Raw genomic sequence first — 15,383 nt, forward strand, 5'->3', positions numbered from 1 at the left:
CTCTCTCTCTCTCTCTCTGACTCTCTCTCTCTCTCTCTCTTTCCTCTCTCTCTCTCTCTCTCTCTCTCTCTCTCTCTGACTCTCTCTCTCTCTCTCTCTCTTCCTCTCTCTCTGACTCTCTCTCTCTCTCTCTCTCTCCTCTCTCTCTCTCCTCTCTCTCTCTCTCTCTCTCTCCTCTCTCTCTGACTCTCTCTCTCTCTCTCTCTCTCCTCTCTCTCTCTCTCTATCTGTCATATTAATGCAGCTCATTAACTCTGTATCTTCTGGTCCCATTAACATTACTAACCACATATCTTCCCGGGAGTTCTTGTGCTCCCTTGTCTTGAAGGTTCCTGAGGATCGTTGCTGCAGACCACCTGCTGCTGTGGACCTGCTCGACTGCAACAACTACTAACATCAGCCTTCCCCATAGTATCATTATTGTTGCTGCTAATGCTAATAGTAGACCTGTTGACTTCAACTGTTACAATTACGATTACCTCAGCCTTTATCATTACTCTGCTTCTCTCGCTAATTTATTTATTTATTTATTTATTTAGCCAATCTTCACCCTAGTCTACCACTATTATTGGCATTGTAACCATAAGTATGTGTCTGTTGTTGTTCATGTAACAAGAACACATGTTGTTGTTGCTCTCTCTGCATGTCTCTATCCTGCATCTCCTTCTGTCCCATGTTCGGCCCATCCAGTCTCTTCAGATGGCTGTTCAACATGAGTCTGGTTCTGCTCGAGGTTTCTGCCTGTTAAAGGAAGTTTTTCTGCCAATGTGCCGAATGTTGCTAAGTGCTACTCATGGTGATTCATGTTGGGCCTCTCTTTAAATAACAGAACAAAGAGTCGGTCTAGACCTGTCTCGAGATAACTCTGGTTATGATTTGGAGCTATACAAATAAAATTTGATTGATTGATTGATTGAAAAACCTCTGAGTGTGTCTCAAAGGTAGATGTGCTTTATGTTTATCCCTGATCTTTTATGCTTTTATTCTTTAGAGAGAACTTGTGATTCTGCAGCTGAAGAAAACGTTCCGATAAACTGAACAGAAAAATAAGAGCTGCAGCGAATGAACCACAACTGCTCCCAGTGGTCAGAGCAGCGAGGCAGCTGCTTCCAATGTGTGTGAATGTTTAAATGACACGTGTGAAGTGCTACATGAATGCAGGTCATTAGAATAAGGCACTAAGGAAGGTGCGAGTGCCATCTTTGCTTTTTAAGGTGAAGAAATCAGCGTGTTTGACTGATGAAGAAGGCAGCTGCCTGTCGGTACATAAAAACATGAAAACATGATCAAAATATAAACATGGCACACACGTACAAAACGTGTTGTTTGTGTCTCGTTCATGAAATGTTCTGGAACTTTGTGCTTTGTATGAAACCTTGTTCAGTGTTCTTGTTTAAGTTAAACCAATGAGAGTGTTGCCTGTTAGCACATGATGTAAAGATTCCATCACTTATGTTGTTTCCTTTTATTTATAATTATTTTCAGATTGAGGGGGAACCTGTTAGATACACTGACATAAACACTCCAGCTCTCTGACTGACGCACACAGTTACAATTCAAAGAACGACCAACGCTTCTTCTTCTCCTGCTCCAATAAAAGCTGAGTGATATGATCCCACACTGGCACAGAGCACTCCACTTCCCTCGCAGATGACATCCATCTAGAAGCACGTACACTCACACTATTAGAAGGTCAACAGGCTGCACATTACGCTCAGACCCAGAGTACTTTTTATATCCAGCTCCACCAAACTGAACTGCAGAGAGATGAGCTAACGCTAAGTCCGAGCCGACGTCTGAGCATCATTCCCGACACGTCCGCACGTCCAACGTTACGAAACAGACAAATCACTCAATTAAAGCGTCTCGCGGAGGATTTCTGTTTGGTGTCACGTTTAAATCACGCCGACTTCCTCAGGACTCTTATCTCGGCTAATTCCATTAGAATGCGGACGGGCTGGAGGAGAACTCGAGCTCAGAATTATTCCATGTAGGCTAATTCACCTGTCTGCCGCCTGAATGAATGGAGGTAATTTGGCTCAATGGGGAGAAACGATGGAGACGCAGAGAGAGAGAGAGAGACGGACAGAGTGGATGGAGAGAAAGACGGAGGAGTGGATCAAGTCTTTTCCTCCTAATAGACAGAGATGATGGAGAAAATAAAGTATTTAAATGGATCTTTGGTCAAATCTCCCACTTTGGGGGACGGGAACGTTTGTAATAGCAAACCATGAGCGTTAGTGTGAGTGAGAGGAGGAGGGTGGGACATAAAGTCCTCATAGAGCTGCACAAGGAGCTTCCATTAAACATGTTGTGAGGTCGAATCTGCATGCTGACAGTGAGATATATGAAGGAAGCACAAAACCGCTGCACACTGTGTACCAAACATGTTTCTGCATCTTCATTAGGTCATAATAATAATCCAGACGTAAAGAAGCAGCCAGGCCTGCAGCTAACACCTGCACGTCTCACTTTAGTGATGTTAGCAGGAAATACAGAGACGGAGAGAAAATGCAAACATCCCACCCTCACCCCCCATCTCACTGTGTGCACATCTTCGCCTCCCTCCTGGACCCGGTTCAGATTTGCTGCAGCAACAGGCTGACTTCCCGCAGGAGTCTGATACAGTTTCATATAATCTCGTGGTCACTCTCTGGTACTGCACCTCTGTCCGATGTATCCGGCGTTGCACTGACACTGACCGCTGATGTGGTCGCACAGGCCACCGTTACGACACGTGCACTCCTGAGAGCAGTTAATGCCGAACGATCCGAACGAACACGGCTGTGCACAGACCGGACCCTGAGGAGGAAGAGCACAGGTGAGTTACAGAGAGGACACCTGTTTAGGTAAAGTTCCTCTGCTCCAAACAGAAACACGTTGATCTCAGCTTTAAAAGTGTCTTAGAAGCCGTTCTTACCACCCAGCCGGCGGGGCAGGAGCACGCTCCGGTGACGTGGTGGCAGGTTCCTCCATTCTGACAGGGACAGCGCTGCTCACACAGAGAGCCGTGTTTACCTGGAGGACACGGCTCCTCACAGCTGGAGGGAAACACAGAAGAAGAAACAGGTGTTATTGTGGACATGCATTTTTCATGGCGACCTGAAAAGTGTCTTGTTCAGCGTGTGGTTGTCCTAAAAGACTCTGAGGAGTCCAACGGCCATTTTTTCAGTCCAAACATTTTGTTTACAGCTGATTCTGCTCCCAGTTAATTTAGCTGCCATGAGTTACAGTTGCACCATGCACATTGCATATATGGAGCAACAGGCATGCATCAAATTCTGCAGGATAACAGCTCTAAAGATACTCACAAGGCCCCGGTGTATCCTGGTGCACACAGGCACTCTCCGGTCTGATGGTGGCAGGTGGCGCCGTTGAGGCACTGGCACTCCAGCAGGCAGTCCTTGCCGTAGAAGCTGGGGTCACAGGGCTCCTCGCAGCGCCAGCCCTGGTACCCGTCCGTGCAGACGCAGGCTCCGGTTATCGGGTTACATTTGGCCCCGTTCCTGCACTGACAGCGGTTACTGCAGTGAGGCCCCCAGAAGTCACTCTCACAGCCTGCACAGAGGAGGAGGAGCAGGAGGAGGTTGTGAGGTAACGAGATTAAAAACTGTTTAATCGATATCAGAATGAGTCTTACAGTCTGAGACTGTGGGGGATTCATGGAGATCTGGAAATTAAGTAGTCCGTATGAGTGGCAACGTTTACAGAGAGGAGACAGGAAAGGTGAGCAGAAAGCTCAGCAACCTCTGGGACTGAAAAACAAAGACACTGAACTGCAGTTCTTCCAGTGTCCACATGTCCCTAACTATTCAAGGAGCCAGCCAACGAATGAGCATTGGGCATTAACAGATTCACTTCTGGCCTCCCAGAAATCAAGATGGCGACCCGTAATGCCAAACTAAAGGCTTGAAAACCGCAGTCACAAATGTTTGTGTTGAGGCTAGTCGTCTACGTCCACTAGAGACGTGTAATTCTTTTTGAACATCTGCGCCGTCGAGTCACGTGTGAATTAAACTCACGTACAGAAGAATCAAACAAGCTGCAGACAAACACAACAAAAGGTCCAGTAAACAGAAGGTCTAATCGGAGGTTTGAGTCTTCATGAATATTGGCATCTATAAATAAGTTTGACGGCAGAGTAACCTTCACTGCGGCATCTGAAAACTTCCCTGATGGGAGCAGACGGGATACCTCGTCGTCCTGTCAGACAGAAATGTCACCGACAAGCTGGAAACTTCTGATCCGCAGAAACGAGTCATCAGTCAACTTCATACAGCACGCAGATGTTTACCCCCCAGCTGCTCTGTGATCTCTTCTTACCAGCTGACACCTTAATGAAGGAGAGCCGAGCCCACCTTATTTACACACTGATTTTAACACTATAAAGCCACATGTACCAGAGATACCTGCTGAGCTGATGCTTGGAGAGGAGTTATCCAAAGCTCTGCTGCAGCTGCAGCAAAATCCTGCAAAACTTTGATAAAAAACAAACTTTACTTTTAAAGTAACAAATGACTGATTAGCTGTGCACACACAAATAAAGCTGATTCGTCTTCTTCTTTCCAGGAAGCTGCCCATCAAGGTAAAATCTCTCTACTGGTTTCTGCAGGAACACGTCCGCAGCCAGTTAAAGTTTTCAGAGTCGGTCGAGAACATAAATAAGAAGGTAGGTCAGTTTGGCCTCATAAAGAGAGACGCTGAACCATCCTACGGTTTCATAAGAAAGACAACAACAACTTTCTCATACAAGCTGCAAAGATGTGAACCAGAGACAGAATATGACCAGAGTCAGTTACACATAAAAATCTGACTTTAGATGGACATTTTTTTTTGCACTAAAAGCTTTTTTTGTGGGACACGAGAGAAGATGTTTGACAGACAGATGCTCTTCTCGGATGATGTTAAGACGCATTTAATCAGCTGATGATTTAAAGTAAAAGCTCATCTTTGTTGTTTTGTCAGCATTTAGTACAAAACAGTGTGACGTCACTAAAACCTAAAAGCAGCTTGTTGTTCCTGAAGCATAAAGCATAAAAGTATAAATAACAGAGTCATCTGCATAAAAAGATATCTAAGATTATTATTGTTAGCATTTCAGCTTCTTTATGTCTCGTCTGCTTGTCTTTGCATGCACTGATACACAACAGTCTGAGAGACTGAAAACAAGCACAACAGCCGAAACATTTCATTGTAAATCATCTGCTAGAATAAATCAAAGCACTATCATGTTTTTGATGTGTGCTCACTAAGGAATAAAGAGTCTCCTTCAGCTGAGAGGAAGAACCGGGGAGGTGATGGAGCAACGCGCTGGAGGAGTAAGAACTTTCCTCCCTGACCGTGGGAGGTGGATTTACAGATATTAAAGTGTTAAATGTTTCATCAGCGCTGGAGTGGACGGAGCTACCAGCATAAATCAGACTCTCACTCCCTCCCTCTCAATCTTTCCCTAATTTACTCTCTCCCGTCCTTCTCCTCCTGCCCTCGCTCCATTTCTCTCCTCCTTCTCTCAAGGAGGGGACTTCTCCTTATTCCTCCTAACTAGTGAGCCAGCACAGTCAAATTCTTTATCCTCTCACAGCTTCAATTATTCAGCAGCAAAGAGTCCAAATCAAGTGACTAATGACTTTGATCAGGAGGAGCTCGCTGGCTCCAAGAGGAACTTTGTGCACTAAATTAGGAGCAGCAGACTTTGGCCGAGGCGATCAGGAACGTCTCCAGGTTTGTTTCTCTCAGCTGAGTTTGCTCAGGAGGGTTGGCTCTTTTATCTTTCATGTCTAAAAGACAAACTCACCTAAATGACATCCTTACATTCCTCTCCTAAGTGAGCACAGTCTCCTGAATCCAGAAGCATATTAGCTGATGTTAAAGGCTTTACAGCTCACCTTCAAAGGAAGGGCTACACATTTGATTTAGCTTAGCATAAAGACAAGAAGCACAGAGATAAAGCTAGCCTGGCCCTGCCAAAGTGTTTATGGGAGTCACAAGCAGGGGAGTCATGAGATGTTGTTCAGCCCAACCAAGAAACAGGACGTGACGACCCCCCGAAAACCCCAAACAGTCACATTACACTTCACAGTTTAACAAACACAATTCATGGTGTTAAACAGAGAGCTTAAGGGGAGCTTGTAGAAGTTGAACTTTATATCAATGCTGTCGGTTTCAACCTGTTTTCCCCCCTATGCTAAGCTAAGCTAATCATCACCTGGCTCTAGCGCCACACCCAGATTTAAGGATCAAAACCAATCTCCTACCTGTCCGCTAACTCAGGATGAAAAGTGAAGAAGTGTACAAACTACAACTAAGCAAAAAATAAACAAGAGCAGGTCAAACCTTGTATGTGGAATCGCATCAGGTCAGTGTGTTACATGGCTGTCCTCATGAGGCCGACGACAACGTGTTTGAAAGCAGGTGAGCGCTGCGGGCGTAGGTGAGGACAGCGGAGGAGCAGCGGAGGAGCAGCCCCGCCTACTCCCCGAAACAAAGTATCCAGAGCCGCATAGACAGAGAGTCGCGTCAGTGGAGGACCAATATGTTCATGATGCACCACTGCAATGTCGCAACTCTCTCTCTCTCTATGGCTGTTACAGTACTGTCAGTCAGTCAGTCAGTCAGTCACGTACAGACCCGTGTGTAGGGCTCACACCGGTGGTCAGCCTGAAACAGTAGCAACAATAGCTAAAAACACAGCACTGAATAATTAACATCGTTTGGACAAATCCTCCAAAACCTTTGAAGTTCATGAACATGACTTTTGATCTGTTGCAGGATTTTAGTGTCTGACGAGTTTAAACAACAAAGCAGCCAAAGAGCCTGATGTCGGTCATGTCTGTCAATCAGTGAACAGTCGTCACTCTGCCCTCTAGTGGCCACAAATCACTTAACGCAGCTTTAAAGAAAACTATATTGTCATAAATGTTGGTTCCTTACTTTAAAAATGTGTATTTTCTTGTTTTATTCTGCTCATTAACTATTTCCCTTAAACAACATGACGTCAGACTTTTAGCTCCAAGATCATTTAAGAGCTTAAAATGTTGAGGCGTGAAATAAGTTGCTCGTACTCTGCACTCGAACTTTGCATGATTTGCACACAGATTTTGAGTCCATAACTTTTTCAGTCTCAGCATCGCCTCTGTTTGTACACTTAATTTCTCTTTGCTTTCAGTCTGAACTACAGTGAAAGACAAGTTTTAACGGGAGTCCCTAAAAATAATAAAGTGAGATCTTCATCTTGAAAGCTTGATATGCTCAGTATTTATTTAATGTGTGTTTTATTAGATGATTTAAAAGCAAACAAAATGTGTCCACAAAGCTCTCATAAAAGAATTCACATGGTCTCATGAAGCAGGATTAAATGACTCTTTACTTCTTAGTGACGAGCTGACGTGAAGGTCTCAGCTGTACAACACGACTGATATAAGAACATCAATAAGTCCATTAATGACTTTGCTCTTCAAACTCACAGATACTGAAATATTGATGATCAATACTTTTTCAATGCAGAATAATTAGACGACCCACAGAGATCCTCGTACACAGACAGGCGTTACGAGGTTGCTCTTTTACAGACAAATTACATACGAAGCCCTTTCGTATCACCTCACAGACTCTTATAATGAGTGGATATTTAGGGGCAACAGAAAGTAGAGAAAGGTCAATAAAACATGTAATTAAAAGTTGAATGAAGGCAGGAACAAACTCCAGATACAACACAGACCTTTAGCTTCAGAGGAAGCCACAATAATCTGCCTGCAGCTAAAGGACTCTATAATTAGTGAAACTGATAAACATGGCTTCATGACTCACATCCTCTTCAGTCGCTCTCCTGGCTTTAAATCCTGCCTGAGATTACGTTCCCAGCTGTGTCAACATTACTTATGTACATTTAGGTTTATGTTCAGTCAGGGTGTACTGCTCTTTATTTTATTTCAGTGAAAGGGCTGTAAGAGAGATCGTCTGATGACTGCCAGTCAGACTTCATGTTGAAACCAGTGGAGTCGCCCCCTGCTGGTTTAAGGTTTAAGGCATTTTTGGCTTCATTTTTCAGACTTGTAGGCTAATATAAAAAGCCTACGGTGCAGGACTGATCGTAACAGTACCAAATAAATGGCTGCTTGCACACAACAATTCATATTACACAGGGAATCTGCCCACACTGCAGTCACCCCGTTTGTTTGTAGATGCACAGTACAGCTCACAGAGGACTCTATCACTCGGCTGTTGCATTCTAATGGATCATTTCATTATTTTCAATCTGAGGTCCCATTTTTTCTTTTCTTGGAGTCTAAATGACTAAAAAGGTACAGAAAGTTTCAGAACTGCTCCAGTAGATGTGTTCATCCTGCAGCAGTGAAACAGGCTGTAATGGCTGCAACATAATCCTTGATGGGTCAAAGGTCGTCCACTAAAAGTTCTTGTTGTTTCCACTGACAGGCTCAGATTGTTATTCTAAGTGTGTGACAACATGACAGAAAGGATCCCTACAGAGATAGACCTTTTTGTTACAGAGGAAGATGATTGTTTTAACCACACACAGACGTTACATCGCTCTCTGCAAACACACCAGACTCCATTCAGAAAAACACTGATTTAACCTCACAGGACACAGGAGCTGCTGCTCTGCTGCTGCCTGGGTCGGTTACTTTGTTTGTGTTATTGTGTGTTAAACATGGTGTTAGATATGAACCAAACATTTAAAACACCACAGTCACACAATATCGTAACAGCAGTCGAGCAGCAGCTCCAGATTAATCATAATTAAATGACCCGTTGAAGGCAACAGCCAAGTGATAAGGTCCTCTGTGAGCTTCTGTACTGTGCATCTAAAAACAAGCAGGGTGACTGCAGTGTGGGAAGATGTCCTGCGTAATATGAAGTTTTATTTGGTATATAAAACAAAAATGTATAAAAAAAGGGTGAAGGTTTAAAAATACTGGAATTCCCCTCGAGATATTCGAGGAGAACTGCTTCTATAATAATGTTAAAAGTCACATTAATAAGATGCTAATCACATTATAAGAGCCTTAACTTGTGTGAAAAACATCTTTCCAGCAAAAATTCTAATTTAAAGAACATAATATGATTAGGGACCTTTATGAAAACTGTACATGCTTAAAGGGTTTATTTGATTTGATTGCATTATAAAGTCCTGGGAAGTGCTAACAACGACACACACACTGTACATGATTGATGTCGTTAACCTGCTCTCTCTCTCTCTCTCTGTACAGTTTCTTTGTGATACAGGCAACAACTGTGCTAATATAATAATCATTCATGAGTCACTATGAGGAGGGAGTCTGCTGAGGTGTAAAACGTGCATTTCTGTGCGTCCCTAACTTTAGTTTCACTCTATCCACTCAGTCAGGTCTTCTTGCTTTGCATTCAGAAAGTTTCAAACATGCCGACATGAATGAACGGCTCGCTTTCAGGCTCCTCAGCAGAAGTTGTTTAACCTTTTTTATACTTTCAGCACAAACACAAAGCCGAGAGCTGACCTGTTCAGTAGGACAAAATACAAAAACCTCTCCATCGTTAGTTTAGAATGAAAGCATCTGTTTCTCCTCCTGCTCACTGACGTCTGTATAACAAGGTTAACTCATTGATCAAAGCTGCTAACGTTCAGTACGGTCACAGGGCGACCACAAGGCTGCAGAGGTTACTTGTGTTAAATAAAAAGATGTGCATTGAAAGCGTCCGTCCACACGAGCAGGAAACAACACCTGTACCTGGATCAGCTTCTGGGAGGCTCTTTCAGACTGTGCTTTATTTTTCAGCTGCTTGAATCAGAATTAAAGTTGTGGACAAAAGAAAACTGATTGATGACTTTTAAAGTAACACTAGAGGGCGTTCACACAGAAGTTCGGCTGTTTGTTTACATGTTTGTTTGTTTACTTTAGATTGAGCCAAACAGTCAACTTTTACTCGTCCAAAAGGCCGTTAGATCTTCTGGTGGAGGCCAGCTAGCTTTCCAAGACTCCGGGTGAAAGAGGTTTTACATTTATTTATGTTGGTCCAAGCTGATGTAAACTACTTATCATGCAATCAAAGATCGACTCTGTGACATCCGACACCATGATGAGAAAATAGTTGCCCCATGATGTGGATGCATGACCCCACTGAGAGGCTGATGGACGAGCAGCCTGATGGGTCAGGAGCGAGGGGGGATTTCCCCGCTGATAGAGAGCCAGAGGGATTCTGCTGAGTGTCTGAAAACACGGCAGCACTCTGAACGTCCGGGTCGTCTGATGATCTATGGAGCAGCAGCTGCACTCATCTGTCTCAGTACTGCTCTGCTGATCACATCCTGGGTTTGTAGAGACTCTGAGCTACAGGAAGGTTTAATGTGGGTTTATTAGTGTCCACCTGGATAAGTAAGAGGCATGCACCGGGGGGGGGGGGGGTGGACAACACAGAGGGGCATGATCCTACAACTAAATACACAGGCACATGCCTGCAGAGGGTTGATGTTGGCTTATAGTAGCAAGCATAGCCGACAGGAAACACGTCTGATGGTAAACATGGCCGACAGGAAACTGGCTGATGGTAAACATGGCCGACAGGAAACAGGTCTGATGGTAAACATGGCCGACAGGAAACTGGCTGATGGTAAACATGGCCGACAGGAAACAGGTCTGATGGTAAACATGGCCGACAGGAAACAGGTCTGATGGTAAACATGGCCGACAGGAAACTGGCTGCCAGCAAACATGGCCGTCATCCTGTTAAGTCTCTTTATCATCCTTTAGCGTCTGTTTTAAGACACATTTCGGCTGAAAACAAAACAGAAGTGTCTTATTCAGGAACCCTTTAACGTCTGTTTTCAAGTTTTAAGCTATTTTTACTCTTTAGCATCTTTTGACTGTATGCTGCCTGTTTTAAGGTCCGCTTTAGCGTATTAAAAATGCACTTCTGTTTCTGGTTTAAGGTACACCTTAGCACTTTGCGTCTTTTTCTAAGGTACTGCTTGGTGTCTATTTCAAGGTATATTTCCACGTCTGTTTATGCCAAATGATTTCTGCTAAACTTTAGTTTCCATTATAAGGGCCCCTTAATGTCTGATCGAAATCACCCTTTAGCCTCTGTGTCTGTGACCCTGTGACGGCACCTTAAGCATCTATTGTTTTAGATACCCTTTAGATCATTTTAACATCTGTTTAAGATAAGTAAGTGTCTGTTGCATGTACCTGCCTTGCATGCACCTGTTCGAATGTATAAGATAGCTTCCCTTTTCCGTTTCTGTATTAAGGTGTCTTTAACTGTCGGTTTGATTAGGTTAAGGTACACACACATAATGCTTACACACACACACACACACACACACACATACACAGGAAGTTACACGTGTAACTACAGACAGCGAAAAGGCCCCAAACTCTGAACTGAGGGCCACTAAGTGACTTACTGCAGGGATGAATAAGTGATTAGAACATCGCTCTGCAGCCGTTATCGGCCACAACACTTCACCCTCTAATCACACCGAGGATCGATGCTGCCGTCGGTTAGTGAACGCCTCTCAGCTGCTACACAGCTACACAGCCACACACACACACACACACACACACACACACACACACACACACACACACACACACACACACACACACACACACACACACACACACACACACACACACACAGCTTATGGCCTTATTCATTTATATTTAATTCAACATCTTTGTCAGAAACCTGCGACACAAGGTGGTTGGAGGTTCGTATTCACTGCTTTGCTGTGACGTCCACTCTGACTCGGTAACTATCTGTTACACTAAGTATTGATTATTACATGATACACTCTCTTTTATCTATTCCACACAAATAGCTTTTGTTGCTTCCATAAACACAGGGACGATAACTTCCTGTGCAGCAGGAGAAACAGCAAAGTAAGGTTTTAAAACAATGTTTGGCTCATTACTGTAAAAAAAATGTGTTTATTATATTATTACTGTATATTATATTACTGTGAGGCACAGAGACTCAAACACACACTGCTATTTAACTGAAATATCCCCCTGGCTCGTTGAGCTGAGTCTCTGGAAAGCACACAGCCATGAAGCAGAAGTACAGTACATTTATATTCCAGCTTCGCCGGGTATCGCCCAGCAATGCACCACTTTATTCAGGACCACGTTGCTTGCATGAGTAAAAACTATTTTCATCAGCAGACTGTCACACAGCCGCCCTGCTCCCCTCTGATGAATGAGTAAACAACACTTTATAAAAGCAGCAGCGGGACGACTGATTTCCTGTTGTAAGCCGATCTCACCTCCAAAACAAAACTGATGAAAGTCTCTGATAGTCAGGATGTAGGAGTGTGTTGCTAACTGTGTGTGACCTGCAGATGAGTGCTTACACCTGAAAGTGGATAACCACAGAGGGGAGGTACCTCAGTTTATCTTTATTTATTTCAGCATGTCTTCTGTTCTCAGACGGCTTTTTACTTGAAAGACAAATATCTGTACTTTCTACTCCTTACATTGTCCAAACAGGCTCGTTACATGAAGCATTCACAAGACTTATTTCAACCTAAATGGACAATAACACACAGAAAAGATGATTCCTTGGCGTACCATTGGGGCATATCAAGCACGACAGATGAAATATGAAGAAAACTACATAAAGTATAGCTGCTGACAAAACGCTCTGCAGAGGCCCAAAGTATTTACATCGGAGGAAATAAACTGCAAACTCAGAGACACATACAATAATCCAAAACAAATACAAGAATGGAAACATTTTGCAAATATAAAAACTTGCTGCAGAAAACCAAAAGAAGTACATCAACGATGCAGAGTAGGAAACACACAAACCGAGGAAGTGAATGCAACAAAAACATTGCATATCCAGTCGTTCTTACGCAAGTGCTCCAGGCCTGCAGCTATGTGGAACTGGATTTAGGTGAAACCTATTTCATGGAGAAGAACATTTACATAAGAGATATTAGCTGTGTCTCATTCAGGGGCTGCATCCTTTGAACGATGTATTTTATGGCTGATTGCGTCACAGCGGCGCGTCAAAGGCTGTCCTATTTTGAAGGCTCCTTCAGATGCAGCCGATAGATCCTTTGTTGGCCAATCATTGCGCACCAATTCAAACGAGATGGTGGACTCTTACACGGCCGAGGAAAACACTTTAAATGTACAGACATTAACTTTAAAATAATAGGGTACGTGATGTTAGCTATGTTAGCTAGTTAGCCTGCTAGCTACCTGTTACTATGTGAGAGGAGCGGTGTTTGGTGACGCAAGGGTAAGGGCGGGAACAGCTGGTGATGCAAAAAGGAAATCCTCTGTAGACCACCGTCTCATGTCAGTTTGGCTTTCACGTCTACACAGGCTACCAAAGATGCATCCTTTGTAGCTCGCGTCCTTCAAAGGATGCAGCCCCTGGATTGAGACACAGCTATTGGCTGCTGTGAGGGCGACAATTTTCCGACCAGTCAGAGGAACTTATATAGCATACTGCCGCCCCCCCCTTCTGCTGACCAGCAAACATTCCCCATCCGACTGATTTACACATCGGAGCAAAGTTAATGTTTTATTTTCACTGTGTTGTTCTTTGATTTGAAGTTCACATGATTTCAGTTTAATCGTCTCCAAATATGTGGTTAGCTTCAGTTAGCTTAGCACAGAAACAGCTGCAAGAAATGTCCTTCAGGGGGACTCGTCCCACTACACTGTTACTGTAGGACACTACACTGTTACTAAAGGACACTACACTGTTACTGTAGGAGTATAGGACACTACACTGTTACTGTAGGACACTACACTGTTACAGCAGGACACTAAACTGTTACTGTAGGACACTACACTGCTACTGTAGGACACTGTTACTGTAGGACACTACACTGTTACAGCAGGACACTAAACTGTTACTGTAGGACACTACACTGCTACTGTAGGACACTGTTACTGTAGGACACTACACTGTTACTGCAGGACACTGTTACTGTAGGACACTACACTGTTACTGTAGGACACTTACTGTAGGACACTACACTGTTACTGTAGGAGTATAGGACACTACACTGTTACTGTAGGATGTATACTTTACAGTATCTGTCTACATGAGTAAAGCATATTTGTACTTTTGCAGCATGCCGAGCACAGTTGAGTTATGAGCAGACGACTGACCCATATACAAACAGAGGAGCTTGTGTTTAATTCAGAGACATTGATTTCCTATTTTCAATTAATAATTGTAATTAGTGGCAGCATAGTTCAGGCTGTATGGGACGTGGGTCGATGGGGGGCTGTGCTGAGGACAGGGCAGATGGATGACACAGTTTACTGCTCACAGGCTGGAAGAAAGTGTCGGTTTATTATGACACTGACTGACTGGATGACTGTGTGCGCCTGCTTCTGTTTGTGATTGAGTTTTCACAGGTTTCCTCTTTAATGAGGCCATTTTCATGTCCAGATAATAAGCTGGGGAAGTCAACACGGCGTTAATCAATGCTGCAAACAGTCATTTTAAGAGCTCAGGATAAACACATCAGGCCTGTGGTGATTCTAAGAGTCTTCACTGACTTCTTGCTCTGCACTTTTGTTTTGAACACTAAATGATTGCTGTCATTAGCGCTCGTCCACAGCTCTGCCGTGGAGTGATGCATGAGATGCTCCAACCTTTCACTTGATGGCCTAATGTTGTTTTCGGTGTGTCGGGCTCTCTCTCCTGTGTGCTAATTGCATTTTAATGGTCTGCTTTCATGCAAACTCTGGGCGTGAATGTGAGTTCAGGTCTAATGGCTGCTGGCAGGTGGTGGTCCTCCCTCCGACCCTCTGACAGGTATAAAGAGGTGAAAGGTGAAGAGAGACAGATGATGGCTCCAGTTGGCCGGGGTCAGAGGTCAACTATCATCCCAGTCACCCATCCAATGTCAGCGAGTTGATTTTTCTGTCTACATACAACTAAATATTAAGAAAGGGGACGTTACTGAAATATTACGACCTTGAAAAGTTGATATGCTGCATGTTTGACTTTCACTAAAACAGCATCATCATTCATTTGGTTTGGATTAAATCAATCCAGTATTCACTCTCCTTTTTGGTCTCCTTTGGTATCTACTTAAGGAAATATCTGTGGGGGTGCGACTTTGTCTGCTGTTAGGGACGGCAGGTCGCTCATAACTTCTGTTTTTCATTAAAAATACTGTAGATGCCTTCTGCTGAGAGAAATGACACTGAATAAAAGGAACGTTTCAGGCTGTGAAGAAACAAAACAATAAGCTGAATGACGTGAAAATGCTTTGGAGAGCTCAGGGGAACTTCAGATATAACTTCAGATATAACAACACGGATCGAGCACCTCTAAGGCCTCTATATGAACGGCTGGAGCATGAAACACTTAAGTCACACAACTCGGGTTTTAGTATTTTTAAACGTTTA

The 15,383-nt window shown here is 43.7% G+C and overlaps 1 protein-coding gene across 1 annotated transcript in view; it reads right to left on the bottom strand.

The window, feature by feature from the left end:
* Positions 1 to 2,646: 2,646 nt before the first annotated feature.
* The window catches only part of LOC138588525 (multiple epidermal growth factor-like domains protein 11), a 47,435-nt gene continuing 34,698 nt past the window's right edge, over positions 2,647 to 15,383 (bottom strand). Inside the window, exons 5-7 of the mRNA XM_069658684.1 lie at positions 3,312 to 3,558; positions 2,921 to 3,041; positions 2,647 to 2,802 (exon numbers count right to left, since the gene is read on the bottom strand). Coding sequence (XP_069514785.1) covers positions 2,647 to 2,802; positions 2,921 to 3,041; positions 3,312 to 3,558 — 524 coding nt within the window. The remainder of the gene's footprint in view (positions 2,803 to 2,920; positions 3,042 to 3,311; positions 3,559 to 15,383) is intronic.

The sequence above is a fragment of the Semicossyphus pulcher genome, unplaced genomic scaffold (genome assembly GCF_022749685.1).
Source record: "Semicossyphus pulcher isolate SPU_LCO1_2020_fin unplaced genomic scaffold, fSemPul1.0.p SCAF_1, whole genome shotgun sequence".
Taxonomy (NCBI): domain Eukaryota; kingdom Metazoa; phylum Chordata; class Actinopteri; order Labriformes; family Labridae; genus Semicossyphus; species Semicossyphus pulcher.